This window comes from Elgaria multicarinata, chromosome 1 (assembly GCF_023053635.1).
Source record: "Elgaria multicarinata webbii isolate HBS135686 ecotype San Diego chromosome 1, rElgMul1.1.pri, whole genome shotgun sequence".
Lineage (NCBI taxonomy): Eukaryota > Metazoa > Chordata > Lepidosauria > Squamata > Anguidae > Elgaria > Elgaria multicarinata.
Window position 1 is genome coordinate 43,845,355 of NC_086171.1, and position 26,891 is coordinate 43,872,245.

The following is a 26,891-nucleotide window of genomic DNA, read 5'->3' on the forward strand; positions in this document are numbered from 1 at the left end:
CCGACTTCAGAGCCCTCTATCTATCGAGCAGCAATCTCTTAGGATTGTGCTGTAAGTGTTACTAGGCTTTGGCAAGAGCCACACTACAGCTTTATAGTGGTATTGAAGTGCACTGACAACTGTTGGGGCCCATGACACATACTATATACCGCTTTCATACCACTATATCCTGCTTGGTGTGGCTCCTACCTTTTATATACTGCTTTCGTACTGCTTTCATAGTGCAATATCCTGCTTGGTGTAGATTAGGCCTGTGTATTGCAATTGCGAGAACACTCTGGAGTCACACCACTAAATTTAAACGTGATTTATGCACATTACAAAAGATGATATGACCAATGGTGAGGAACAACTACATACTACAACACCATTTTCTCCTCATAAGCCTTGTATTTGATATTGTAAGTAAGAACAAGAAAAACTGATAGGAAATGTCAAGGAAACACAAAATAGTGTCAACCTCTTAGATTCTGTGCTGGGCTTTTGGTGTCACTCTTATGGCCAAACTTTGGGGCATATGTTTGGAGGCCAATAAGCTGTAGCCTGACCAAAAGAGAAAGAACCAGCTTAAGCCTTCATCCCACGTACCCTTTTATTGTAGTTCTCCCTCAAATTATCCTACTTCGTTTAAATAGTGCTTATATACTGTATGAAAACTTGCAAACTTACACCTCTCCTGTAGTGTGTTGCCTTTACCCCGCTGAGGTTCACTCTCACACGTTGTTTTCACCGTGGCCTTGTCCACTGATCTCCTTTGTACCTCCCCCTACAGTTTATTGGTTGTTGTAAATTGGACAACTCCCCCTCCATCCATGCTGTCTGAAACCTCCCTTCCCCCTTCTGCATGTGTATGGGCATTGTTCTATATGTGTTTACTCAGAAGTAAGACTCTCTGTTTAATGGGCTTTCCTCAAAAGTAGGCCAGCATGTGATGTTAGCAGTTGAAATCAATGGGATTTACTTTTGAGTAAGAGAACCAGCACATCTGTAGTTCATTAACTTGAAGATGCAAGCAAGCACCCACGCACACCACCATCACCACTACCACTTTGACGGCTCACTTTCTTTCCCGCTTCTCCAAGAGAAGGAGCCATGATCGGTGGCTACTCGTCCTCCCCTCTCCTTGGCTGGGAGTTGAGCCTGACACTCCCCTAGATCTGATATGAAAGGGAGCGGGAAAGAGAAACGGGGTGGGTGGGTGGGCGGGCGGGCGGCTGGAAAGATTTCCCCTCTTTCTGCACCCTTTTCCTAAGGAGGAACCACAGAGGGAGGGAGCCTCCAGGCAGGGTTAGTGCTTTACTCAAAAGTAAATCCCATTGATTTCAGCTGCTAACATGACATGCTGCTCCTTGGTCTGTGCTTAGGAAAAGGGCACAGAAAGAGAGGAAATCTTTCCAGCCACCCTTCTCTCCCTTTTTCTCCCCTCCAAGCACAGACCAAGGGGAGCAGGTCATGTTAGCAGTTGAAATCAATGGGATTTACTTTTGAGTAAAGTAGGGTGACCATATTTCAGAAACCAAAAAAGGAGGACAACATGGCTGTCCCACGGGGCCGTGCCCACCAACATGCCCAGCCCCCAAGGGGGAGTTCCCACCTAAACATGGTCTTGGCCACATGTCTAATTTCACAGCACACAATTAATTCAGACCTGTTCTACATAACATCTTAATGTTAAAATCACTGGAATAAAGAACAAGTGAGACATTCAATGTATCTGAAATTAACTGCAGTCATTCCTACTTGTGTAGCTTTTGCTGCACTTTGAATCTTTTGCTATATTCTGTGTGATACAGTCTCCCCTTCCCTCAAATATCTTTTCTGACTGCAAATCCTTCACTGGATGACTATAGTCTAAACTTTCCTAACATTTAACACTCTTTCCCCATCACCTTTCACATATCCATACTCATAGTTTCATCATACTGCTACCACTGAACAAATGAAGCAGTTGACAAGTACATAAAAATCTGGTACAATGAACAAGCAAACTAGCATATAAAATACTATTACTCTGCAAACATTAGCCATGGAACAAAATGGACCAAAAGGCTTGCTGCAGTCACTTCTCACTAGCACCTCTTTCAACTTTTGGTTTATCAGTGAGAAACTAATCTAAAAATTTGTCATTGTGCCTCTGGTTCATTAGCCATATTTATTCAAATATCTCCTGAATTTACACTGCCTCAGTGTGCAGAGAACAGAAATCCCAATCAGGGACCCAAAGAAAACTGCCCAAAGAAACAACAGAAACAAGTCCTATTGATTTCAATAAGAGAGGAAAATATACAACACTGGCTATGGAAATTAAAGAACTGTGGCAGCAGGAAAAAGTCACAATTATTCCATTAGTCAGTGTGGCGCAGAGTGGTAAGCGGCAGTTACTGCAGCCAAAACTCTCTCCGTGGCCTGAGTTCAATCCCAGCGGAAGCTGGTTCTCAGGCAGCCGGCTCAGGTTGACTCAGCCTTTCATCCTTCCAAGGTCGGTAAAATGAGTACCCAGCTAGCTGGGGGAAAGGTAACTGCGACTGGGGAAGGCAATGGCAAACCACCCCGCTACAAAGTCTGCCAAGAAAACATCAGCGAAAGCAGGCGTCCCTCTAGGAGTCAGCAATGACTCAAGTGCTTGCATGAGATGTTCCTTTCCTTTTTCCACATCAGTCACCAGCATCACATTATTATTATTATTATTATTATTATTATTATTATTATTATTATTATTATTATTCAGAAAACCATCAGAAACTAGGCCTACTAAAATACATTCACATCAACACCCAGAAGGAAGTCGTACTTGAAACATGTTCAATAGTCAGGAAATTTCTGAATTGTAAAAGACAGCATGACTTGGCAAAGCCCATCATGTTCATCTAGAAAAACCACCACGACCAAGAAAAGAGAGATTGATGATGATGATGATGATGATGATAATAATAATAGCTACCCTGTAATTTAAAAAAAAGATTTTAAAGAAAGATGAACAATTATCAGCCATTGTTACAAAATATATGTCATGCCAATTATAGCAAACAAATTGGAGAGGAAGGTCTATAGGTCAAAATGCATTATTTAATAGGAAAATCACCTACAAATCATCCCCCCAACTCACATACAGAAAACTACAGCCCTCTCCCACCACATACTGCAAACATGCACATGCATTCATTCATAGTCAAACACCCCATGCACTAGGGCTGTGCACCAGGCCTCCGAACCGCTTCAGGGCCTGATCCAAAACTTCCGGATCGGGCCCGAACTGCTTCAGGTCAATCCGACCCTTCCCTGACCGGAGCGAGATCCAGGTGATGGATCGAGATTCGCCCCAACTTTTGCCCCCCCCTTCCCCACTTACTTACGCCATCCTCCGCGGAGGATGGCGGAGGCAGGTAAGTGGGGAAGGGGGGACAAAATGGGGGCTGAATAAGTCCCCCTCCCCCTTACCTGGCTCTTCTGCCCGCCGCTGCATGGACTGCGGTGGCGGCTGTGAAGCCAGTTAAGCCCCTTCCCCCATTTACCTGGCGCTGCCGCATGGACAGTGGCAGCGCCGACACCAGGTAAGCCCCCCTCCCCCAACTTACCTGTGTCCATCGCGGTCTGGTGGCAGCTTCAACTGAGGCCCAAGCCTCAAGCCAGAAGCCAGACTGCGACGGACTGCGGTGGCGGCGGTGGAGCCAGGTAAGCCCCCTCCCCCCCACTTACCTGCGTTCGGAGTTTAATTATTTATTTATTTTATTTATTGCACTTATATACCGCTCCCATAGCCAGGGCTCTCTGAGCGGTTTACAGAAATTCTAAAATTAAGATTAAAACGAGTATTCAAAATTTAAAATTCTAAAACACAGAACATACACACATAAAGCATTAAAAACTTGTTCCAAAGCGATCTGCTTTGCCTCGATCCGCAGCTCCCCCAACCCGATTCGGATCCGCTCTTAGTGGATGCGGATCAGGTCACTCTGCTCCTGATTCGGGGATCCGAATTGGAGCGGAGCACAGCCTTACCATTTACCAGTTATTGGTTTCAGAGGAGGGAGCATTGAATGTATTGCTTTTCCCCAATTTGGCTTCAGTTAATTATGAATAACGGCTGATTTAGCCTTTGGAAAACCCACATTTGCTTAAAAGATGGGAGAGAAATTTGTTCAATTCGCATTCTAATGCAAACTTCGCTAATTTCCCACTTTTGAATCAGTATGTTGCAAAACCCGGTTGTCCTTTGTGGGGGGAATGCATTATATTATAAAATTGCTCCCCAAAATGTGAATATTAGGCAAAATGGCATGCAAAAAAAGCATGTGTTGGGAAAAACTGGCAAAAAATGCTTGTGGATTCTTAGAGTTTGGGGAAAGCCGAGCTTAAGATTGAGGAGGGAGGAATGAGAAACTGTGGACAAATGGACAAATTTGTACATCCTTCCCTTTGCTCTGTGGGGGTTGGTGGCTCTGATGTCAGTGGGGCAGAGAATCCACTCCGGGTTTCAGTCAGAACTCGAAAGGATGTATCCAAGGTGCTTTACACCTTGGACACCTCTTTTAGAGTCCTGGCTGGATCTGACGGAGATCACCGGCCCACTGCATTTGCTCCAGGGGATTGGTAAAAGGACACAATTCTCTCTCTCTACCTACACACACACACACACACACACACACACACACACACACACACACACACACACATTTTCCCTTTCTGCGCTCTAATTACACTCCACCCTGCCCATGACTTTTGCTCCACCGTCCTCAGCCACCTGATGGTCTCTTGCACCCTTCAACCACTCCACCCTCTCTTCCTTTCTGCCTACTATGCCTGGAACCTCCTTGCAGTATACAGTGGTGGCCAAAATTGTGGACACTTTTTGAAATTTTCATGTTTTGCAGCTTTGCATGCCTATAGAAAATGTCCCAGTTACAAAAGTCCTTCCTTAGATGCACTGTGTTCCTGATGGGCAATGTGACCTCCTCATGCTCTTGTGGCTGAAGAGCAAGAGGCCACATGACGGGTTTGTAGACAGGTCACCTGACCTCATCAGGTGATCCCTCCCCCCAGAGTAGAACTTCTTGGCATGGGGTTGGAAATCACCCATACAGGGTCGCTTCCAGTCCGCCACATGTACAGCAGGGGTCTATGGCGTCATCCTATTGGTCCATGGGGTCATGATGAGTTCATTGAGGAGTCACATGACCCCCATCTGGTAATCCCTCCTTCCGGAGCAGGACTCCGGCCATGGGACTTGCAGGGATGGGATCAGACTTCTGGCAGGGGCAGAGTTAACCACCTCTCATGCTAAAATAAGGTGCAGGGTTTCCAGTTTGATGTGACATTGTCTTTTTCCCTCCTCTTATGTGTTTGGTTCCAATGTGTGGGGGAGATGAGACCCCTCTCTGCCCCATTGCAGGCTCAACCGGCCACAGAGATAGTGCCCCTATAACACAGTTCAATAGGGCATGGGAGAAACACCGTGGGAGTCCTACTCCTGGGATGCCTAGGCCTGCTGAGCCATCTCTTCTAGGACTGGAAAGAGGTAATGGGCTCAGCATGGCAGTCATTTATGCAAGAAGCTCAGTCCTACATGAAGGAGTCCTCAGAGGCTGTTGCTCCAGAGCAGGCAGGAAATAAGCTTTGATTATCTTCCAATTCCAAATCTTCTGGAACAAGGGAGAAAACAATTTTTGATTATACCAATGGAAGTATATTTCCAAAAATACTAAAAAAAAAAAGCTTCATTTTTCTCTGCACAAGGCTCCTCCAACCTTCTTCTGGCTTCTCTTGACTGCAGACCTTTGCCTGAAGAAGAGCTCCTTAGAGAGGATCTTCCAGCCAGCACTTCCTGTTCTCCAAGGCCCTGCCCCACCTCCAGCCTGAGCTGATGTGGGTGCTGCCTTGCTCAGAGTAACCCAGAAGAGACAGGGGTCACTGCGTGACAACCTCTTCCCTGGGGCCTGGACTGGAGCGAGGAAAGCCATCCCTAACGCTTCAGGGGAAGGATTTGAAGCAAATGCCCCCTTCACTTCATCCAGTTCATGGGAACACCTCCATCCTTCTCCCTTAAATTTGTGTCCAAGTGGCACAAAGACGGATGCCTGGACTGGGAATCTGGTGAGCCTGCAATGGGAGACAAAGGGTCAAGGTCGAGTGAGTATTGAAAAAGGCCACCTCACATCAAACTCAAAACCCACCATGTGCCCATCCCATAGTCAGGTGGTTTGGCCCCCACCTCTGCCAGAAGCCCCACCCAGATGGAGGCATCTCCTGAGGGGGCCATGTGCCTCTTCTAACAGATTTGTCCCTTTAGCCCTCTTCCATACAAGTGGGGGGATGGAAGCAGTTAGATATAGGGGTTAGGGATGTCCAAGTTGAGATTTGTGTGAATTCGGCTATAAATTGCGCATATTTGCATAAAATTGCCAGAAGTTCTTTGTGCACCAAAAAAAGAAAAATTACAGAAATTCTGCCAGCTGGCCTGTCTTCTTGCACAGAGCTGGTAGAAGAGGGAACAGAGTCTGGGGGGCGTTGCTGACAAAAACGTGTTGAGCTCCACCCCACAACTGGATCCCTCTGACATCCCTAACGGGTTCAGGCTAAGGCAGGAGGGGTCGACACAGCAGTCACAGGGCAAAAGACAGCCAAGCAGTCACACACACATTACACAGCCCAGAAGCAGAGTCACAAAGGAGTCCAAGGGCCAGTAGAAATTAGCACCAGTCGCAGGGCAAGATCTGGGAGGGAAGGCAGCAGGCACTGGATCATTCCCCACCCCATCCCAAGACATCCCAGTTACAAAAGTCCTTCCCTGGATGGACGGCGTCCCTGATGGGGTGACGTGACCCCTCTGCGACCTCCTCATGCTCATGTGGCTGAAGAGCAAGAGGCCGCATGATGGGTTTGTAGACAAGTCACCTGACCTCATCAGGTGATCCCTCCCCCCAGAGTAGGACTTCTTGGCATGGAGTTGGAAATAACCCATATGGGGTCACTTCCGGTCTGCCACATGTACAGCAGGGGTCTACGGCCTCATCCTATTGGTACATGGGGTCATGATGAGTTGGTTGAAGAGTCACATGACCCCCATCTGGCGATCTCTCCTTCCAGGGCAGGACTCCGGATGTGGGACTTGCGGGGATGGTATTGGACTTCTGGCACGGGCAGAGTTAACCACCTCTCACATTAAAATAAGGTGCAGGGTTTCCAGTTTGATGTGACATCACCTTTTCCCCTCCTCTTAAATGTTTGGTGCCCAATGTGTGGGGGAGATGAGACCCCTCTCTGCCCCATTGCAGGCTCAACCAGCAACAGAGATAGTGCGCCTATAACACAGTTCAACTGGGCACAGGGGAGAAAACACCACGGAAGTCCAACTCCTGGGACATCCAGGCCCTCTGAGCCATCTCGTCTAGGACTGGAGGAAGGTTTGGGGCAAGGCAAGGCAGCCATTGCTGCAAGAGGCGCAGTCTGACATGGAAGAGGCCTCAGAGGCTGATGCTCCAGGGAAGCAGGGAAGAGCTTTGATGATCCAGCAATTTCAAATCCTCTGCAACAAGCGCAAAAATGATTTTCAGTTATATCAATGGAAGTTCCATTTTCCTCCGCGCAAGTCAGACTTCACTTTAGAAACTGTGTCCAGATTTGGCACCACACTCAAAGGAGGATTGAGATAAATTGGAATGAGCTCAGAGAAGGACAACAAAGAGGATCAGGACCTGGAACCTGAGTCCTACAAGGAAAGATGGACAGAACAGGTAATATTTTATTTATTTATTTGTTACATTTTTATACTGCCTAATAGCTGAAGCTCTCTGGGCGGTTCACAAAAATTAAAACCATAATAAAACAACCAACAGGTTAAAAGCACAATTACAAAATACAGTATTAAAAGCCCAACCAGGATAAAACCACGCAGCAAAATTGATATAAGATTAAAATACAGAGTTAGAACAGTAAAATTTAAATTTAAGTTAAAATTAAGTGTTAAAATACTGAGAGAATAAAAAGGTCTTCAGCTGGCGACGAAAGAAGTACAGTGTAGGTGCCAGGCGGACCTCTCTGGGGAGCTCATTCCACAACTGGGGTGCCACAGCGGAGAAAGCCCTCCTTCTAGTAGCCACCTGCCTAACTTCCTTTGGCAGGGGCTCACAGAGAAGGGCCCCTGTAGATGATCTTAAGGTCCAGGCAGGTACATATGGGAGGAGGCGTTCCTTCAAATAACCTGGCCCCAAACTGTTTAGGGCTTTAAATGTCAATACCAGCATTTTGAATCGGGCCCGGACCTGTTTAGCCTCCCGAAGGTGGATATGATGGCACTTTCCAAGTATCTAAAGGGTTGTCCTGTAGAAGAGGGCCACAACCTGTCCTTTTCTCATCCAAGACAAGAAATAACAGGCTTAACTTAGAGGAAGGCAGACTTCAGTTGAACCTCAGGAAAACATCCTTAATGGTCACAGCCATCGGACAATAGAACCAGATGCCTATGGAGGTGCTGGGCTCTTCATCACTGAAAGTATTCAAGCAGAGACTGGGCAACAGTCTGTCATGGATGCTTGAAACCACATTTCTCTGTTAAGCAGGGGGTTGACCTCAATGGCCCCTTCCTGATCTAGGATGCTACGATTCCCGATTCTTTCATAAAGGCACGGAAGAATTTTACTCGCAAAAGAATGGCCATGGATGGGTCAGGCGTTATCTGAATGTCAGAAGGGATGGTCGTTATGTGGGGGTTTCGTGGGCACCGTAGACCTGCCCCAGTTCCCAAGATCCATTGGAGGGTGGCATCAGTGGCACGCAGACTCCCATCTTGCTGTGAGAGGAAAAGAAACAGAATGACCTCCTCCAACACAAACAGTTGGTCTATCTTTTTTGTTTTGTATTGCATATTTTATTGATTTTCTTGTTTTAATCATTTCATGTGAACTGCTTTGTGAGGTCAGTCTGTAAAGCAATTAATAAATACCCTTCATAACTCAATACCCAGTTGCTCATTGCATAAATGATGTTATGGCTAGTTTTGCCCTTAGATTGAGAGGTACTGGAAGCCTCTTGCAGCTGCAATAAAACCCCTCACCCTGCCTTGAGGCTCCCTCCCTCCCTGGTTCCTGCTTAGGAAAAGCTCCCAGGTGTGGAAAGAGGGGAAATCTTACCACCACTACTACCCTTCACCATTTCTCTCTCCTCCAAGCACAGACCAAGGGGCAGTAGGTTATGTAAGCAGTTGAAATCAATGGGATTTTGAAATCAATGGGATTTACTTTTGAGTAAAGTAAATCCCATTGAAGATGCACAGTTTCGGATGTTCAAAGGCATGGAAATGTGATCCTATGTTCCTCCACACTAACAGTATAAGCTCCAACGGATTTGAGGGAGGAAATGTAAAAAATCATAAAATTTGAATCTGGTTCAACTTCGGCATGCTGAAAACTCTCCTTAATACCTACTACTGTGCCTATTTGGATCTCTTTATCTTTAAAAATGAGAGTGCTGCTGGCAAGGAGGATGCATTTCCCACATTTCTTTTAAAGTGAAAATGGACGAGTTAAGATGGAAGAAGGAGAAGGAAGGATTTGAATTGGCAATTAAAAACACCCACTGGAGACAAGACACACCCCTTTCTTTCATCAGCAATACTGCCCCTTGAAAACACACCCTCCGAACACCGGATTCAAAACCAGGGATGAAAGTACATGTTGCAGTTTGAGCGATGTACTTTCACATGACTGGAAAAACTGTACTTTCTGCGTACCAAAATATTTCACTTCTTTTGGCTAAGAAGTGCAATTAAAGCAGGATGCATGGGAGTACTTCACAATAAAAGCAGATTATAAGGTGGAAAACTTCAGAGTCCTTTGCATGCAATTCACAGTGATCGCACAGTATAATGCTGGTGTGATAAAGCTCTTAGTTAGCCTGGAGGTGATGGAAGAGGTCTATGGAGGCATATGTAAGCGTAAGCAAGCGAATGCTAAAATGTGATGCAGTGAACTACTTCAACTGCTAGGCAACTGACTGCTGAGTTTGGCCTTTCCCTGCTCTGTCTTTTCCTTCTCTTGGTTTTGCATCTGTCTGTGCACTACTACACCGGTCTACTCAGAAGTAACTACTCCCAGGTAAATGTGAACAGGATTGTACCCTTAGTCTCCTCTCCAGAATTACCATTTTATGCTCTCACTCACCAGAGCCTAGCAAAATGCAAACAGCCTAGTGCAAGAAATGAACTTCATTGAGTGTGGGGGTGGAAAAAATGGGTTGGGAGAGCACAAAAAGTGTGTGAGAGAAAGAGATCTGCAAGGTGGCGAGGTGGGAGTTGAGGCTAGGTGGCCATTTGTACATTTCTAAAAATAAAAGGAAATGCATCGCCATAAAAGGGGACAGATTCGCATAAAAATTGCACATGCTAGAAATGATAGCTATAATTTAAACAAACATAAAATACATCTGGGGAGGCTATGGTCAGTTAACTCATGTACTTGCTCAGCTTGCTGTCCAGATGCTAAGTCTTGATGAGAAGCCAACGTTCCTTTATAGTTAAACTAGATTTGCACTGGACCTTTAAATATAGGGCACTTTCAAATAAAGGACTATCCTGTGGTTTATCCAGTTCATTCCAATCTAAATGTTTGCATCTAAACATTAGCTGTCTAATAGCATGTCTACTGAGAAATAAATCACACTAACTGAGAATATGTTTGCTTTCCTCTTCATCCCTCTTCTCTTTTGTACTACATTCATTAGATTGTAAACATGTGGACAGGGAATGCCTGATTTTTCAATCTCAGTAGAAAACTTAGAAAATTTGAGGCACTTCATAATAAATCGTTGTTGTCGTTATCATCATCATCATCATCATCATCATCATCATCATCATCATCATCAAGTTTAATAAATCCCGTGGAAGAACCTCCACTTTAGCCTCAAATGTTTTAGGGTTTTCTGGGAATTGTTCAGCTGCAGAAGACCAAGAAGAAACTAACAATGAAATTCCCATATAGATTTCATACATCAGTGTATATAAATATAAATGTCATACGGCAGACATGCTATGCTGGAACTCTGCACATGCAGAATTGCATAAAGTACACTCACTTGGGGGCAAACATAACATTCTGCTAATCATGCATAGCGCATCTATGTGTGATAGTTTTCCTTACTTTTGTGTAAGTGTAAGTGTGGGAGGGAGCATTAAACCTTTCCCTCACTCATTTCCCCCTGAAATTCCATTTCGCTGCCACCACAGTTTTTATTTTTTATGTCTTCATTAGAGGCTTAGAACACAAACAAGTTAGCTGGTGTTTTCTATGGCCCTTCCATATATTTCTGAAAACGTAGTGTTTGGCCCTAAATTTAGAAAGAACATCTGAATACACAAATAATGATTTTTACATAGTATACCATCCCTTCAATTCTTCTACTTAAGGGATTATGCAAGAAATGCTTCTGAGCTTTATGACTGTAGTAGTTGTTTGGAAGGATAATCTGCGTAATGATCTAGTCTATTTGATTATTACAGCTCTTTAGGGTTTGAAAGTGGTAACTGCATGTGAGGTAGATATTTGCTGCTCTTAACTCCGGGAAAAGCTCCCCAATGGCCTTGTATTGACCCGCGAAGATCAAGTTGTCCAGTTCCTTCCATAGTTGTTTACGTAGAGAGAAAGGTCTTTTACATTCAAAAGGAAGTGATTTGTCTTTTAGTAATGTTGTAAAGATTACTGGTAATGAGGCAGCAGTAAGTGCTGTCTTCAATTTTATTAGCTTCCAAGCAGTCTAACAGTGTGATCTTAACCGTATTCTAAAGGAAGAGTTATTGATTTGAAGATGGCATTGCTTTCAATGGGAATCCTTTCCAGGTAGGTATGCTTAAAAGTGATTAGGCTTGTATCACTAGTATTGTGCAAGTGTCCAACCTATTTCCCTGCAGGTAGTTTTTACAAACAGAATAAAACTAGAGTAAAACCACCTGCAGGGAAAGGTCTAAAAAATACAACACATTTAAAAACAATATCTGAAGAACTAAAAAGCAATACAAATATATAACATTTATACTATTATTGTTATATTTTGTAAATTATTATATTTCAGACTAGTACATTTCCTAAGACTATTTCCTTCGACAGATAGTTACCCTTCTCTGCTTTTGAAGGTTACTGGCAGTTTGAGGAGAGGGAGTACTCCTTTTGTATTTTGGAGGGGAAAGGACGAGGCTTTGGGAAGGAAGATTGCATTGTAGATGAATTGATGAAGTTCATTATACTGACTCCGGCTCTAGGGATGTCTTTACATTAAGGGGAAATTGTGTTGCGTACCTGGGATGTTTGTGCTTCCTGCTTTTTGGCATGATTGTTATTGGCTGCATTACACAGGCGGAGAGGGGCAACCACATGTTTTGAATTGAATACTTCTCCATTCCATTGAGACAATGCCATCTAGTGTCAAAAGATCCCACTTTTTCAGGATGTTACCACTTTAAAAGTGGTTCTTTTCATGGTGGAATTTCCAACAGATACTCTGGGAGATGTCCTGGTCATTGACGACATCATATAAAGGATCCGCAAACTTTCATGAGTGACCGATCGAGCATCTGACAGCAATCAAGATGTTTTGGACTACAACTCTCATCATTCCTCACCATTGGTTGTGTTGGATGGGGTGATAGAAGCTATGTCCAAAACACGGAGAACTACACCTTGCCCACCCATGGCCTAGAGATTGTCCATTTGGTAGGTGACTCCCCTACTGCCATAGAAAAGCAGTTCAGACACAAAATTGGTGCATGCTAGTTTTGCTAAGCAATTAAGGGCAAGTCTCAGCCACAATATAATGTAGAGCAGCCTTTCCCAACCAGGTACACACCAGTTGAGTTGGACTACAGCTCCCATACTCCCCAACTAACAACCATTTCCTCTGCTAGATGTGGATGATACAGAGAAGGCTGTAATAGAGCAGAAAACTTCCTAGTTACAAATACACTATAATGAACGCGAACCAATACTACCCTCAGTGTAAACTAAAGTGAGGGTAATCTGAAATATGGACTTGTGTTGAGGAACAGAGATAACGTCACAGGAAGTATGTAAAAGGGCTGGAAATGAGTTTATGATCCATGAGTCTTTTCCTGTGCTTTTGTAAGTCTAATTGCTTAGATTGCATGGAGATAGGTCTTGTAAGGATCTAAATCAATGAAATGTAATCTGCCCCTCCATCTGGGGTGCTGAGATAGAGGAAGCACCCAGTGATGGGTGTACTCTTTTGGCTTCATCACACAATGACTACTGTTGAAGACCCTGTTGAGTGATACTCAGTGACATAATTTTTTTGCCATAAAGATGGCAATTTCCTGCCCCAGCCACCTCCTCTTCTACAATAATGACACCATTATAATGTCTTTAGGAACTCAGTATGGGGTTTCTTGTTTGATGCAATGAGGTAGTCACTCAAGTGAAGAGCTTTGATTCACATGTGAAAAACGAGTTGGGAGTTCCCCCCACCCGCATCTCTCCCTAGAAATAAAACCTCTCCCCCGGCTAAGGGAGGAGCGTTTAATGCAAGAGTTGATTCTCTTTTCACTGTAACTCTCCATATTGAAAATTATGTAGTACTTGTGTTAATAAACACACACACACATGTTCCCCGCACACACTAAATAGAAATTACATTTTGTTTAGAAATGTTCAGCAAGTGCTTCAAAATCATAACCAAGCCTCAGGGTAGAAAGAACAAAATAGTACTTTAAAAAAAATCATATTCACGTTCACATCACATCACCAATGAAATTAGTCAGTATATGCTTATTTGCTGAATAAAGATATATAGGAAACTAGTCGATATGCCCTGCAATGCTCGGGTCAGTGAATAATATTTATAACATTTATTTGATAAATAAAAAAAAATGCTCTTCAACTTATTCATCTTTAAGGTTGGTTAATTTTTTTTTAGTTTGATTGAGTTAGTAAATTGTTTTGTTAGAATAAATGGAAAATTGTGTTAATAAGAACTGTGTTTTAAATTAGAGCTTCGTGATGAACCACATTTTTTGTTTTACCTGAAATGCCTTCACCTCCCATCATGCCTTGGCCAGAGCAGCCGTCAAAACTGTCTAAACTTCAAAGCCTTTCTACCAGCTAAAAAAGATGCAAAACTTAGAATATGTTTTCAAAATATACACAGCATTGCCCACATATTTGAATAACATATAGTAGGGAAGCAGATCTTAGTGACTTGGGCCTTTTCTCTGACATACCTTCACTCTGAAGACACACCATGGCACCTTTTTTAAAAAATTTTTTTAGTTAAATGGTCAACCTTATGGTGCTGGTGGCATTATGCCACTGCTATGGAGCCACATAGAGGATAAAGCCATTTTCAATATCTCCTGCTGAAGAAATTTTATTTATTAAATGTCATGAAGGAATAATTGTTTGGTGGCAAGAGAAGACTTGGGAGTTCCACCCAAGGCATGCTGGGAATTATAAGCATAAGCCTCGGATTTTTATTAAATTCTTTAAAAATATTTTAAATCCAAAATTTCATGTTTTTAGATTTTTCTGGTACATTGTACAGCCAGATCTATCAGCGTGCCAAATTTCAAGTTTCTACCTGGTGTTACCTGGGCTCCCTAAGAAATATGTCTGTGAGGTAATCATCTTAAAGTAGCAGGCTGGTGCTAGGCCTGTGAGTTAACCTTTAAACAAATGAAATTCATTTCTTTTTTCCCTCTCTTACTCTCATGACAATCCTGCAAGGTAGGCTGGTCCTAGGCTTGTGAGGTAACTTTAAAACAAATTAAATTAGTTTCTTTTCTCTCTCCAGGCGCTGTCCCTTCAGATGATTTCCAGATGATGGCTGCCAAAGCCTGATAAATCTTCCCTCCCACCCAAGGCATGCTGGGAATTGTTGGCATAAGCCTAGGTCCCTGAATAATGTGTTAACCTTTGAACACCATCTGAGGTGTGGTGGAAGACAACTGGAGACCAGGCCATCTTAGTTGTGGCACCCTGCTTCTGGATTTCTTTTTCCCAGAGTGCAGGACAAAGAATAATGGGATCAAGTTACAGGAAGCCAAATTCTGGCTGAACATCAGGAAAAACTTCCTGACTGTTAGAGAAGTACGACAATGGAACCAATGACCTAGGGAGGTCATGGGCTCTCCCACAATAGAGGCATTCAAAAGGCAGCTGGACAATCATCTGTCAGGGATGCTTTAAGGTGGATTCCTACATTGAGCAGGGTGTTGGACTTGATGGCCTTATAAGCCCCTTCCAGCTCTACTATTCTATGATTCTATGAGTTGGTAGCAGGAGGGAGGCGGCTCTCAGCTGGAGCTGGACCCAGGCAAGATGGAGAGGTGCTCTGCTGCTGCTTGCTTTCCCTCTGAATTTAAGCAAGATGGAGGTCCTATTGGTAGGTGGTTTGCCTGACCAGGGAGATGGTGGTCAGAACTCCCCCCAATGCAGGTGTGGTAATCTTTTTTTTCTGTTGAGAACTGCATTGTCCCAGGTAATCTGTTGGAGGCTGTGTGACAGCAGTGGGCAGGACCAACACTAGGGTGAAATGAGTTGTTGGAAAGAGAGAGAAGGTGTTGGCCCTCTGTCTTTCCAAAACTCCATTTCCTTTCTCTCTTGTTCCTTGCCTGAGTGGCTGCTGGGGGAGAGACATACCATCAGAGCCTGTTTCAGTTGCACCCCCACCCTCACAGGGCTAACTGTCACCTTGACCCTGTGGGGAAGAAGAAGTGAGGGAGACAGGAGCAGGCAGAGACCATCAGGGCCTGCTTCAGTTGCAACCCCCACACCCACCCTGAACTGGGCTAACTGTCATCATGACCCTGTGGGGAAGAAGGAGGAGCTGTTGGTCTCCCCCTCCATTGGGAGATGAGAGGGGGGAGCAGGGCCTTCCCACCAGCCTGAACCATCTCCTTAATTTCCTTTTCTTTTCTCCTTCTTCCATCCCAATCCCCTCTTCCTTGTGTTTCATGCTTTTTTTTAGAATGTAAGCCTGAGGGCAGGGACTGCCTTCTTTACTGATCAATTGTAAGCTGCTCCAGGAGCCTTTTTGGCTGAGGTGCGGGATAAAAATACTCTAAATTAATTAATTAATTAAATTTCTCTTGCCAGAGGTCTTTTAAAATTAGACTGAGGGCTGCATGAAATTAGGTCTAGGACTGGATGTGATCCTAGAGCCACAGGTTGCTGGCCCCTGCTCTTAATGATCAGGATTGGAGCTTGGGAGTTCTGAGTGATCCACCATTGTCACTGGAAATGATGGCTGCATTGTAGAGACCACAGCTGTGTTGGTTGCTGCCACGACACAGGCTCTGAACAACAGGCCCGGCCGCAGACATTCCCTGCTCAAGCCAAGCACCACCGCTTGATACGCCTGATGCGAGGGACAAAAACCACCTTCCTCCAAACTATGTGGAGAAAGGGCTTAAATGGAGAAGGATTTCAATATATAAAATAAAACACTGTGAGTAATGTGTACTGAGGTGAATTATTGTCGGAGTGGGTGTTAAATGTAAACAACTTCAGATAATAAACGCCAAACAGACACGTGGAATTTTTGTAGTAGTTAAAACAAAATGATTAAAATTTATTTTTAAAAGTTCACAAGCTTTGTTTCAAAATAAAACATTTAAAAACCTTTTTGAAACCTCTCATCCAATCCTTTCACCCATTCACATACACGCTTTCCTGTTACACACACATTCACTCTTGAATTTTATTATCAGCATTGTTTATTTCACACAAACTATCTGCACACCCCACTCAAATGACACCACTCTCTATACTGAATTCAAACTCTCCAGAACCCAAATACTCTACCCAGAGAGAGCTAAAGACTCTAAGAGTACCTAAAAGTCTCCCTCAATCCCCTCAGTCATTCCCTTATATATCACTCCTCCCCCATCCTCAGACATTCTAACTCCTCCCACTCAGGTCAACATTCTAAGCTCCACAGACTTACCAATACAGACATACATTAGGGAACTGACTTGTGGGGAGTAACGCCACAGTTGCCAGCCCACGTTAGAAGCTCTAATTGGCTTGAGACCTGGCTAATTGAAAGACTGTCTTTTCCCGCATGTCTGCCCATGTCTCTTCATCTGAAACCAATCCTGGGGTCTTCCCACTATTTGAAGTTAGGTGGGTGGTGACCAGCAGGCAGGGCTTCTCAGCTATGGAATTCCCTCCCCAGAGAAGCCTGCTGGCGCCGACTCTGATTTATTTAGGCTGCAATTCTATGCATGTTCGGAAAGGGGGGAAAAAAACTTCAGCCAGCCATGAGGAATGCTGGAAGTTGCAGGACTTTTTTCTGTCTAAACATGAATAGGATTGTGCCCTTATTTTATTAACACGTACATGCTCCACAGTCATGAAGTTCTTTGGGTGGGTTACAATAATAAAATACTAATCGAAACCATAAAGACAAGATATAAAATATGGCATAAAACAATAAAATCAGTACTGCAGGGCTTTCAGTAGCACACATATTTAAACAGATCTTCAGCATTTCAGAAAATATCCAAACTTCCTTTAAATTACAAAAATATTTGTAAAATATTTATTAAAACTAATGTCCTTTTGGCACCAAGCAAGAGGTTGTTGTTGTTATTGTTGTTGTTGTTGTTGTTATCATCATCATCATCATTATTATTTCTCCAGTCTTTCCAGCATGTTGTATAGCTAGTCTTATAGCTTTGCTGGATTTCAATGGCTTTTATTGCAGCTTCAGTGACTTCGATTAGTTTTTATGATTTTATTGTATCTGTTTTTAAAATGTACTCCACGCCAAGAGTCCTGTTTCTGAAGGCCATAATGTAAATTGACTAAATAAATAACACATGTTTTATTTCCTCTCTGCAGTTTACATTTCTATTTCTGGTGGCATCTGTATTTTTTCTTATTTATTTATTTATTTATTTATTTATTTATTTATTTATTTATTTATTTATTTTATATACCACCCTATAGCCAAAGCTCTCTGGGTGGTTTACAAAAGTTAAAAACAATGAACATTAAAGAAGATATACAAAATTTTAAACCACCAAAAGTATAAAAACAACAATATTTATTTAAAACAACTATTCTCGGGTCAGTTAAAAACTCAGTATATGCTGTTAAATGCCTGGGAGATGAGAAAAGGCTTGGCCTGGTGCCGAAAAGATAACAATGTTGGCGCCAGGCAAGCCTCGTCGGGGAGATCATTCTTACATTTTCTCGCAATGTTCTCTAACTGATTTTGTTTCTGTTTTTAATTCAATCACGGATTTGTTAGCACTGATCGGGACATGATCTGTCAAGTTCCAGCAGAACTCAGAACTACTTTAAATCTGTAACCCTATGCACAATAACTTGTGTGGTTAAGTCCCGTTAAACACAATGGGAATTAATTCCAAGTAAATATACACAGGACTGTGCCCATTTACCAAGGAGTGAGTCCCACTGAACTTAGCGGGACTTACTTCTCAATAAACACACACAAGGCTGTCATCACTTAGCGGGATGCCTGCCTGGAACTGTTATTGAATAAGGGGATACATGTTCTTGATAGGCTAAGGGAAAAGGGAGGCAGGGATGTATAGCATATTGACTCAGAGGAGATGATGCGGACAGAGGTGGAGTTATGTGATTTATAGACCCTCTGCTCTCCATTTTCACCTGATAGGGTTATTGCTGTGGATGCTGCTCCTGCTGCTGTCACTGTCTTCCTCTGCTGTGTACTCTCAGTACCCTCAAGCAGCAGCAGCAGCAGCAATACCAGCCAGCAGCAGCAGACATCTGATCTTTAGGAGCCAGGTGAGGCGCGTTTCCCTGCTTCTGTCTTTAAGTGGCCAGTCAGCATAGACAGCTTCCATTCCAAACTGTATCTCTGTAAGTATGACTTTTTCTTTGTCCCTACGGCTGATGAAAACTAATGTTTTAAAAGTCTTTTATTAACTGAACAGAGAGGACCCAGATCCCAGAACTTCCCCTGTAATCCTATGCATGTTTATTTGGAAGTAAGGGTGCTTCCAGATGGATGGCTCCTAGTGCCACAAAATTAAAGGTTTTTCTGCAGCTATTTCATCTTTTCCTCCTTAATGTGTGTGTGTGTGTGTGTGTGTGTGTGTGTGTGTGTGTGTGTGTGTGAGTGAGTGAGTGGAAGGGATACAAGAGGAAGTTGTTATCTGGACCCCCTGAAACATTCCATGAATAAAGCAGGGCAATTGCACAATAAAAGCTTCATCTAGAGCTCCCTTAGTCCTCCTGTGTTTAATGGGATTTCTTCCCTAGTAAATGTCTTTAGAATTAAAGCAATGTCTCTAATTGCTTTTTGGGGTTTGATAGTCCAATCATAGTGGTTGGAGTTCTCAAGTGAGAACTGCTTTGTGAGAAGCAATTTGCTGTTGTAAAAACTTAATTACACATGGGCAAGGAACAAAGTTATAAATTTCCAATGCATGTGGCCTTGATATAATTGATGTTCCCTAGGGATACAAGCAAGAGCAAATAACCAGAAAAACTTTAATGTCTTTCTAAATAATGGTACAGGGAGATGCAAGTATAAATCAATGAAACCCAGAAGGCAGGTGTTAAATAAGTAAATATTGTTTACAGATCATGTAGTTTCAGTAGTAGTGATGGTTCTTAGGTTGCCATGTATGTGCTGATGAATTGGTGCAATATAAGAAGGTTTGTTTGTTTGTAGCATTTATACCCCACTCTTCAACCAGAAAGGCTCCCAGAATAGCTTATATTCCAAAACTTTTTGAACAGGTGCTGTCTGAACTTTTCCTTGTTCAAAAGAACTATATAGTAACAGAGAATGAGCTAAGAAGTCATCCCTGGTTCTAATCTTATCCCAGTCTAGAACTCTCAAGGTAGCCTTAAACAATTTTCTCACCACCTGAAATGTGGAGCAAATATGAGCCACCTTACAGGATTGTTGGAAAGACTGCTGTAATAAAAGAATGTAAAAGGTTTTGGATAAATCATCACCATCTTCATCTTCAACATCTTAATAGCAAAGAATGGGATATCCATGTTCAGAGGCAGTGCTGGGGCAACAGTTGGAGTGTATTATGATTATTATTCAAATAGCCTTTGAGAGTTTCATAGGAATCTGCCTTATATCTAGATAGAGGATTGATCTATTTAGCTCAGTACTGTCTGCACTGACTGGCAGCAGCTCTTCATTGTTTCAGGGTGCTTCCAGATGAGGATTTTATCATGCCTTTGCCCTGACTTATTCATGGAATGTTATGGGTGTGCCCATGTGTGTTTGTTGTTTTCCATTTGTGACTCTCCTGTGTTTCTCCACTGCTTCTTCTCCACACAAAAGCCACTAAGGAGGGAACTCTAGGCTGTTAAAAGTGCATTCTTAAGTTCAGCATCTCAAAGGGAAAACAGGCAGCTTCCTGGCTGAATGGGGATTTGAACCTGGGCTTCACCAAGCCTACTCCAACTCTTGGTTGATGGGCCAGAAGTAGATGATGGAGTCAGTCTAGGCATTCCTTCATCCTTCCCAACCACTGATCAGGAGATCAGTGCTGTCAATAATGCTAATAATAATAGGTGCAAGGAATCCTTGCTGCTGCATTTCTGGTTGCTTGGATTGGGCCATTTTGTTATTGATACAACCTCACATGTTTATTGTGAAGATTATGCTAAAGTATGTTTCAAAGTTATAAAACAGAAGACAAGAGAATGATACCAAGTCAGATTTCTTTGTATTGCTTTCAGATACCTCTGTGCAGAATGGAATCCATATGCAGAAGAAGGTGGTATCTTCAGCTGGGTTGTCTCTTGATGGTGAATTTAGTTTATGGCATCCTAGAATATCAAAAAGAAGCCCCTGCCAGCCTGGGAGAGATTGATAATCAGTGCTGGGAAATCTCCTCTCTTAGGCTGGTGGAAATGAAGAAACTCAGAGTAGAAGGCACAGTTACTGCTCTCTGGGAATTCATGATGTTCTTAAAAGAGTCGTCTAAACCCAAGCACAATGAAGTCTTCAACAACTTGGCTCAGAATTTCTGGGATATGTACATAGATTGTGTGCTCTCAAGGTCTCATGGAATGGGCAGGAGACAATTAGAATTTCCAGTGAATACTTTTACCCATGCACCGAAAATCTCTAAAGGTAATTTCATCATACAACTCAGTAGTACTGATTTGTCCGTTTTGCCATTTTGTATCACACAGATTAAGGAAATCATTCTTGATATGTTTGTCCCTGTTTTTCTCATTATATTACAACTAAGTACTTAATAGTGGTGCCCCACCAATCTGTCGTGACTAGGCCTTTTCCCCTTAGGCTGGGGGAAGGCGTTTCAGGTGATCAATCAGAATCAGATTCTGAAGCAGAAGAGTCAGCACCAGAAATTGTACCAGCCTACATGGGAAGTTGGGGAGGTGATTCCCTCCCAGCTCTTCACCAGCTGGGGATGAACCTTCACCAGACCTTATCACGGAAAACATTAATAACACACAGTCTGTGGGAAATCAGTATTCCCACATGCAAAGTTCTGGTGCTTTAAATCTTTATTCTTATTCTCAAATCAATTTTTCAATTTACTCTACGCGTTTCAGACAGTGTCCTTTGTCAGGAGTTGAAGAAGGAAATGGAGGAAAAAACATGAGACAGTAGTTTCGCGGGTCCAAGTAAAATAACAATGATAAAAATGGGTAACACTTAATTATAAAAGAAACTCTTAGCTTGTACGCCAAGCATCTGTTGCTTCTTGAAAAATCTCCTCCTCCTGCTCCTTCTTCAGAACCAGCCTCCCTGAAGTTAAAGTGTTCTGGGAAAAGGCTTTCCATTTTTCTTGAAAGGACAATTGTCTCGCTTATTTCACATAGTTTTGCCTACAGGAAAGTTCCTAGAGGTTGGACTCTCTTTAGGTGGGAAGAGATGTTTATTGCCTGAATAAAGCTCAGTGGATTATGTGGCAGACCTCTTTATCGTCTCCCAATAAGGCTGGAGGTTTTGGGAAACACGACACAGTCTAACACATCTATACGTTACTACACTGCAAAATGAAAGCCAGCCAGTATATTTCCAGCTTTCATAGGCACAGAATTTGTATGACCTTTAACAACTTCAAACAGAAAAAGAAAAGATGGCAACCAGGCCTGCCCTTATGTGTAACTGGCTTTCTTTCCTCCTCTCTGCAGGTTTGACAAACTTCAACTGTAGGACAAAGAGGCAACTATGCAGAAGACAGCTCAGCAAGGTGGTGCCGAGCTAAAGGAGACCAACCTGCTTTTCAGAATGCACATCCTTTACTATGGATGTTTCTGAGAACTATTTCCTGTGATCTTTTCCTGACTGTGTTCTAATTTGATAAGCCTGTTCCAGACACTTATTGCCAACATGGTCTCTTTTCTTATCAATGTACTGAATTTCCCACTGCCAATGCAAATGATTTATGTATTTTAAGTAATTGCCTGTGTTCTCTCAGGTAAATCCATGTGTTTAAAATTAGCATAATATTTTTGTAGAGTACTCATATTTTGGGGGAAAACAAGTTTCTCTCACTTTTAAAAGTGCTAAATTAAATGGAAACTCAATATATTTTTATAAGCTAATGAATCATGGTGCAGCAGTAACAAACATAATTTTTTACAGTGTCTTCTAAATGATATAGCTTTCATTTTTAAGACATACAAGGGGAGAATAAAACATAAGTAAACCCAAAGCAAGAGATTATTCTTGATGTAATTTTACGTGAAGTCCCTAAACTTTGAATTTGATTACTGATTCATGTTGGTTATCACAAATTAAAATATTTTTCTATGCAGCAAAGAGAATTGCAATGGTGCTCTTATTCATTTCAATAATATCCCACAGGTTTGTAATACATATAGGGCAGAATCCAAAGCCTTGCGCATATGAACAGTTGTATCCAATGTTAGTCCTATTTAGGATATATCCATTGAAATGACTTGTTAGGCTAACACTGGTTATAACTTCATTTTCTCTATTATGAAAAGGAGTGCTCCGTCAATGCACAGTGATTCTCTATTGTGTGAACTGTTCATTGTGCAGCTTAGAGAAAATAACAGGGAAGCTCCTGTTTCACATGCAGATTGGGGCCATTAGGTGCAGTCATACTATTAAACATACTATTAAGAAAATACTTTGGTTCTTTGAGGAATGCTGGAACATAATTGATTGGATGAAAAGTTCCACTTCATTAAAAGCGTCATCCCACCTACCTGCTTCCCTTGGATTATCCCCGTAGCGCTAAGCTTTCGCGGTTGTTGTCTTTGCTACTGGGCGACAGCGATCTTTTGCATACCATGAAGTGAGTTTAAGGGGGGGGGGGGGAAATGTAAAAAATCAATGGATGACCCAATTCAATTCAAATGTGGTATGCTTAAAGCTCTACCTAATATTTATTACTGTGCCAATTTTGGTGTCTTTAGCTTTAAAGCTTACACAGATGTAAGTATTTAAAATCCTGCTCCTGCGCTGCAGCGGCAGTTCGGAAGATACGCTCAACAAGTAGGGGCTAGATACGGTGAATCTTTTTGCTTTATTGCACAATTAAGGCAGGATGCATGGGAGTACTTCACAATCAAAGCAGATTATAAAGTGGAAAACTTCTGAGTCTTTGCATGCAATTTGCAGTGATTGCACAGTATAACGCTGGTGTGATAAAGCTCTTACACAGCAGACTGTTTGCAAATTTGATTCCTTTGCCTTTTGGATAGGTAGAATGTAATAGCATCCTCCTTCCACCCCAAGAGCAATAAAAAAATTAGATAATGGTTGGATAAATATGGCCACAATATTTTATGAAGTTAAAAGCAGTGATTGTTGCTCCTACGTTTGCTGCCATCATTCCCATCTTACACAGGACTAAAGGACATCAAATGTCACATGTTGCATCAGAGACTTCAAGAACCCTGAATTTTATATATATATATATATATATATATATATATATATATATATATATATATATATTTCGTGTTTTTGAATGGGACACAAGGGCTATTTCTCACATTAGTTTCTAAAGATACAGGCAAACGCAAGTGAACTGGCACTGAAATTTGTTACAAAGGTACTGGGGGAACTTAAATATAAAATTTATGCATTCTGAAGCTGAGGTGTGACTATTCAACAAGGTTTTGCCTGGTATATTGAATTTGAGCTTTCTTGGATTGTGAATGGAAACACATTTGTGTCAAGGTGCAAAGCTGCCATTGCTGGGCTAGTTGGCAGGATGCAAAATAAATCAAAAAGTCAATGTTACGGTAGGATTGGCAACTCCTGTCCCTTTAACAGTTGCTGGGCAGAAAAACATTTGAGGAGAAAGAGTTGTAAAATGATGAATTTGAACTTCTTTTTTTAGATTGTTGGCCATTTTGTTCAATGGGCCTGTTCATCTTGGAAACACCTAGGCCACAACCTAACACTGATTTAAATTGGAGATGTAGGGCGCAATCCAATGGATTGCAACCTTGCGAGATGCTCAGAGGTTTCCATGTATCCAATGCCATGCTGGGTTGAACCCGGCAGGTGAGGAGCGAAGACTGGCGGAGGCAATCCTCACCCTCCCATTCTATGACCCAATCTACACCAAGCAGGATATTGCAGTAAGAAGCAATATGAAAGCAGTATATAAAAGGCAGGAGCCACACCAAGCAGGATGTAGCCACATTGATTGGGTGAGCAGGGCTGTCCGTCATCCCACCGGTCAAGGGCTGCCCTGCCTGTTTGACAAGGAGGAAATTATTTCCTATTAAAGCTTGAGCTTTGGACTTTTCGAACTTTCAAAATTTTCTGCACATCTACACTTCTCAAGATTCAGTTTAAAACAAAAATGAGCACAATTGGTCTAGTAGATCTCAAGTAATAATTCTTACATTACTGTATTCTTATATAGATTCAGAACATGTGAGGACAGGGGACAAGGATAGAAGACAGTGTTATGCTCACTGGCCTCACATCTTATACCTCTGTGCACACCACCTCATGCTCCCTCAGTTCCTGACCTTGCTGGGTTGAGCGGCAAAGTCTGAAGAGATGTTCTATTTGCATTCACTTGAATCCAAGTAGAATGCAGCCTATAAACATGGACCATGCTTTTTCAGGGAGAATGCCTATCTAAGCACCAAATGCTACATTTTCCCCACATTCATTTCATAGGGTTCACTTACCCATACTGGGAATCTGGTTGCTTCTCATAAGGTGTGTGTGAGGGGACTTCCAGTTTGTATGTATTCCTACATCAGTGGGGCTGCAGACTTGGGCAGTCTACCCTCTTGGACCAATGGGACAGTTATTGTTGTGAACTTTAAGCTCATTGTGTTTGTTTGGTGGCCAAGCTGGAAGTCTAGGGAATTATACTAAGGTATTTCAGGATCTTGAACCAAACACAACCACACTATCATCTAGCTTCCCTTCCTTTCCTCCTCCTTCTAAGTTCCTTTGCCTCTCTCCATGATTGTTATTATCGTGAGAGTGCTCAGGTCTAGCCTGGTTCTGGGGTTTTCTATTGCAAATTCTATTTTGAACTGTTGTCCACACCTTGTTATATGGCTTTGCCTCCCTAATCTGGTCTCTCCAACACTTTTTTTGCCCAAGAATCTAAGTATTTTCAGATATATCAGAATGGATGGTGGGGTGGGTGGCATATTGTCATTCTCAGTGCCATCCAGACTGAGGCCAAAATCCATGTCCCAAGCTGGTAAAGGCTAGGATAGCCTGTGTCGATGATGGTTTTTCAAGTGATTGTAACCAACCAGGAAGTACTGTCCTTTGTGTTCCCCTTCCTCTGAAACAGTTAAATATAATTTATGTCTGACTTTTATCAGTATTAATTTAATTTTTCCTGAAACATCTATAAAACAATCCATTACGGTCCTTGCATGGCCCACCTTTGACCCCATGCTGCGCTTAGCTCCCTAGTCCTGTTCTTATCATTTCCCTAGTGAACCATAACTTTCCACCTCTATTTTTTCTTTCTTTGTCACTGTCATTAGGAATAGTCTGGTAGTCCAGTGCTAGGGACTTGCCATAATAACTATTGTTTCTTTCTGGTAAACATTTGTAGTAAAATAAAACTTTTATATTTCAACTACGAATGTTCTTGAGCTTGTCCCTATTTTGTCACAGTACAGTATAAAATCTACCATGCCATGCACACACACTTCTGCAAAAGATCTCAGCACACAAGCGAGTTCATGTGCATGTGTGATTGAGGACATTTGATAACAGATTACATCCCCTGCTGTAATTGAAACATTCTATATGCCTACCTTTCTAGGTTGACTTTAATTTCTCTGCTTACATTGCTGAGTCCTTATCTATTCCAATTAGAAGTGCGGAAATGTGCAGATACACTTTCTCTAACTTTCTTTCCAAGAGTGAGAAATGAAGAGTTGTCTGCCAGTGAATTGTGAGGCAGACCTTCTGCACTGAAACAAGTCAGAAGAAAGCGCAGTGTTGATCTCTGGGCTTCAGGTCATTTTAGTTGTGGCTTTCCCTGAAAGGTAGGGTTTGTTTCCTACATTATTCTTGTTGACTTTGATCCCAATGTGTGTGTTAGAAAACTACGACGCATGTAATGGGAATGTATGAATCAGCCACTGCCTATTTATTTAAGCTTTAAAGTCTTTGCCTATAACACGTCAATGTTCCAGTACTTTTCCTATTCATCTCATTTTGAAGCAATTACTGGGTATGACAGTGTTTACCAATGCCACTTACACTTCATATCCTGAGTGGCTGCAAATATCATGATAATACAAATAGCTATATGTATTTATATTAGTGCTCAGCAACAACAGAATGCAAATTGAGTCAATGATTAGACGTAATTGATATTTGTAATGCACTGAATTTATTCCTTAGCATCATGATGTCCACATTATTTCTTAAGCAAAAAATATTTCTTTATCTAAAAATAACAACTGTATTTTACCGAT

General features: G+C 42.3%; 1 protein-coding gene across 1 annotated transcript; it reads left to right on the forward strand.

Moving 5' to 3' along the window:
- The first annotated feature begins 18,851 nt into the window (after positions 1–18,851).
- On the forward strand, positions 18,852–21,592 carry FAM237B (family with sequence similarity 237 member B). Its single transcript, XM_063120600.1, has 3 exons — positions 18,852–18,865; positions 20,729–21,093; positions 21,543–21,592. Exons 1-3 carry the CDS (start codon positions 18,852–18,854, stop codon positions 21,590–21,592), a joined length of 429 nt encoding a protein of 142 aa, XP_062976670.1.
- The last annotated feature ends 5,299 nt before the right edge of the window (positions 21,593–26,891 follow it).

Coding starts and splice junctions, on each gene's coding strand:
- FAM237B (XM_063120600.1), top strand. Junction 21,094..21,542: donor TGCACCGAAAATCTCTAAAG/GTAATTTCATCA, acceptor TACGCGTTTCAG/ACAGTGTCCTTTGTCAGGAG.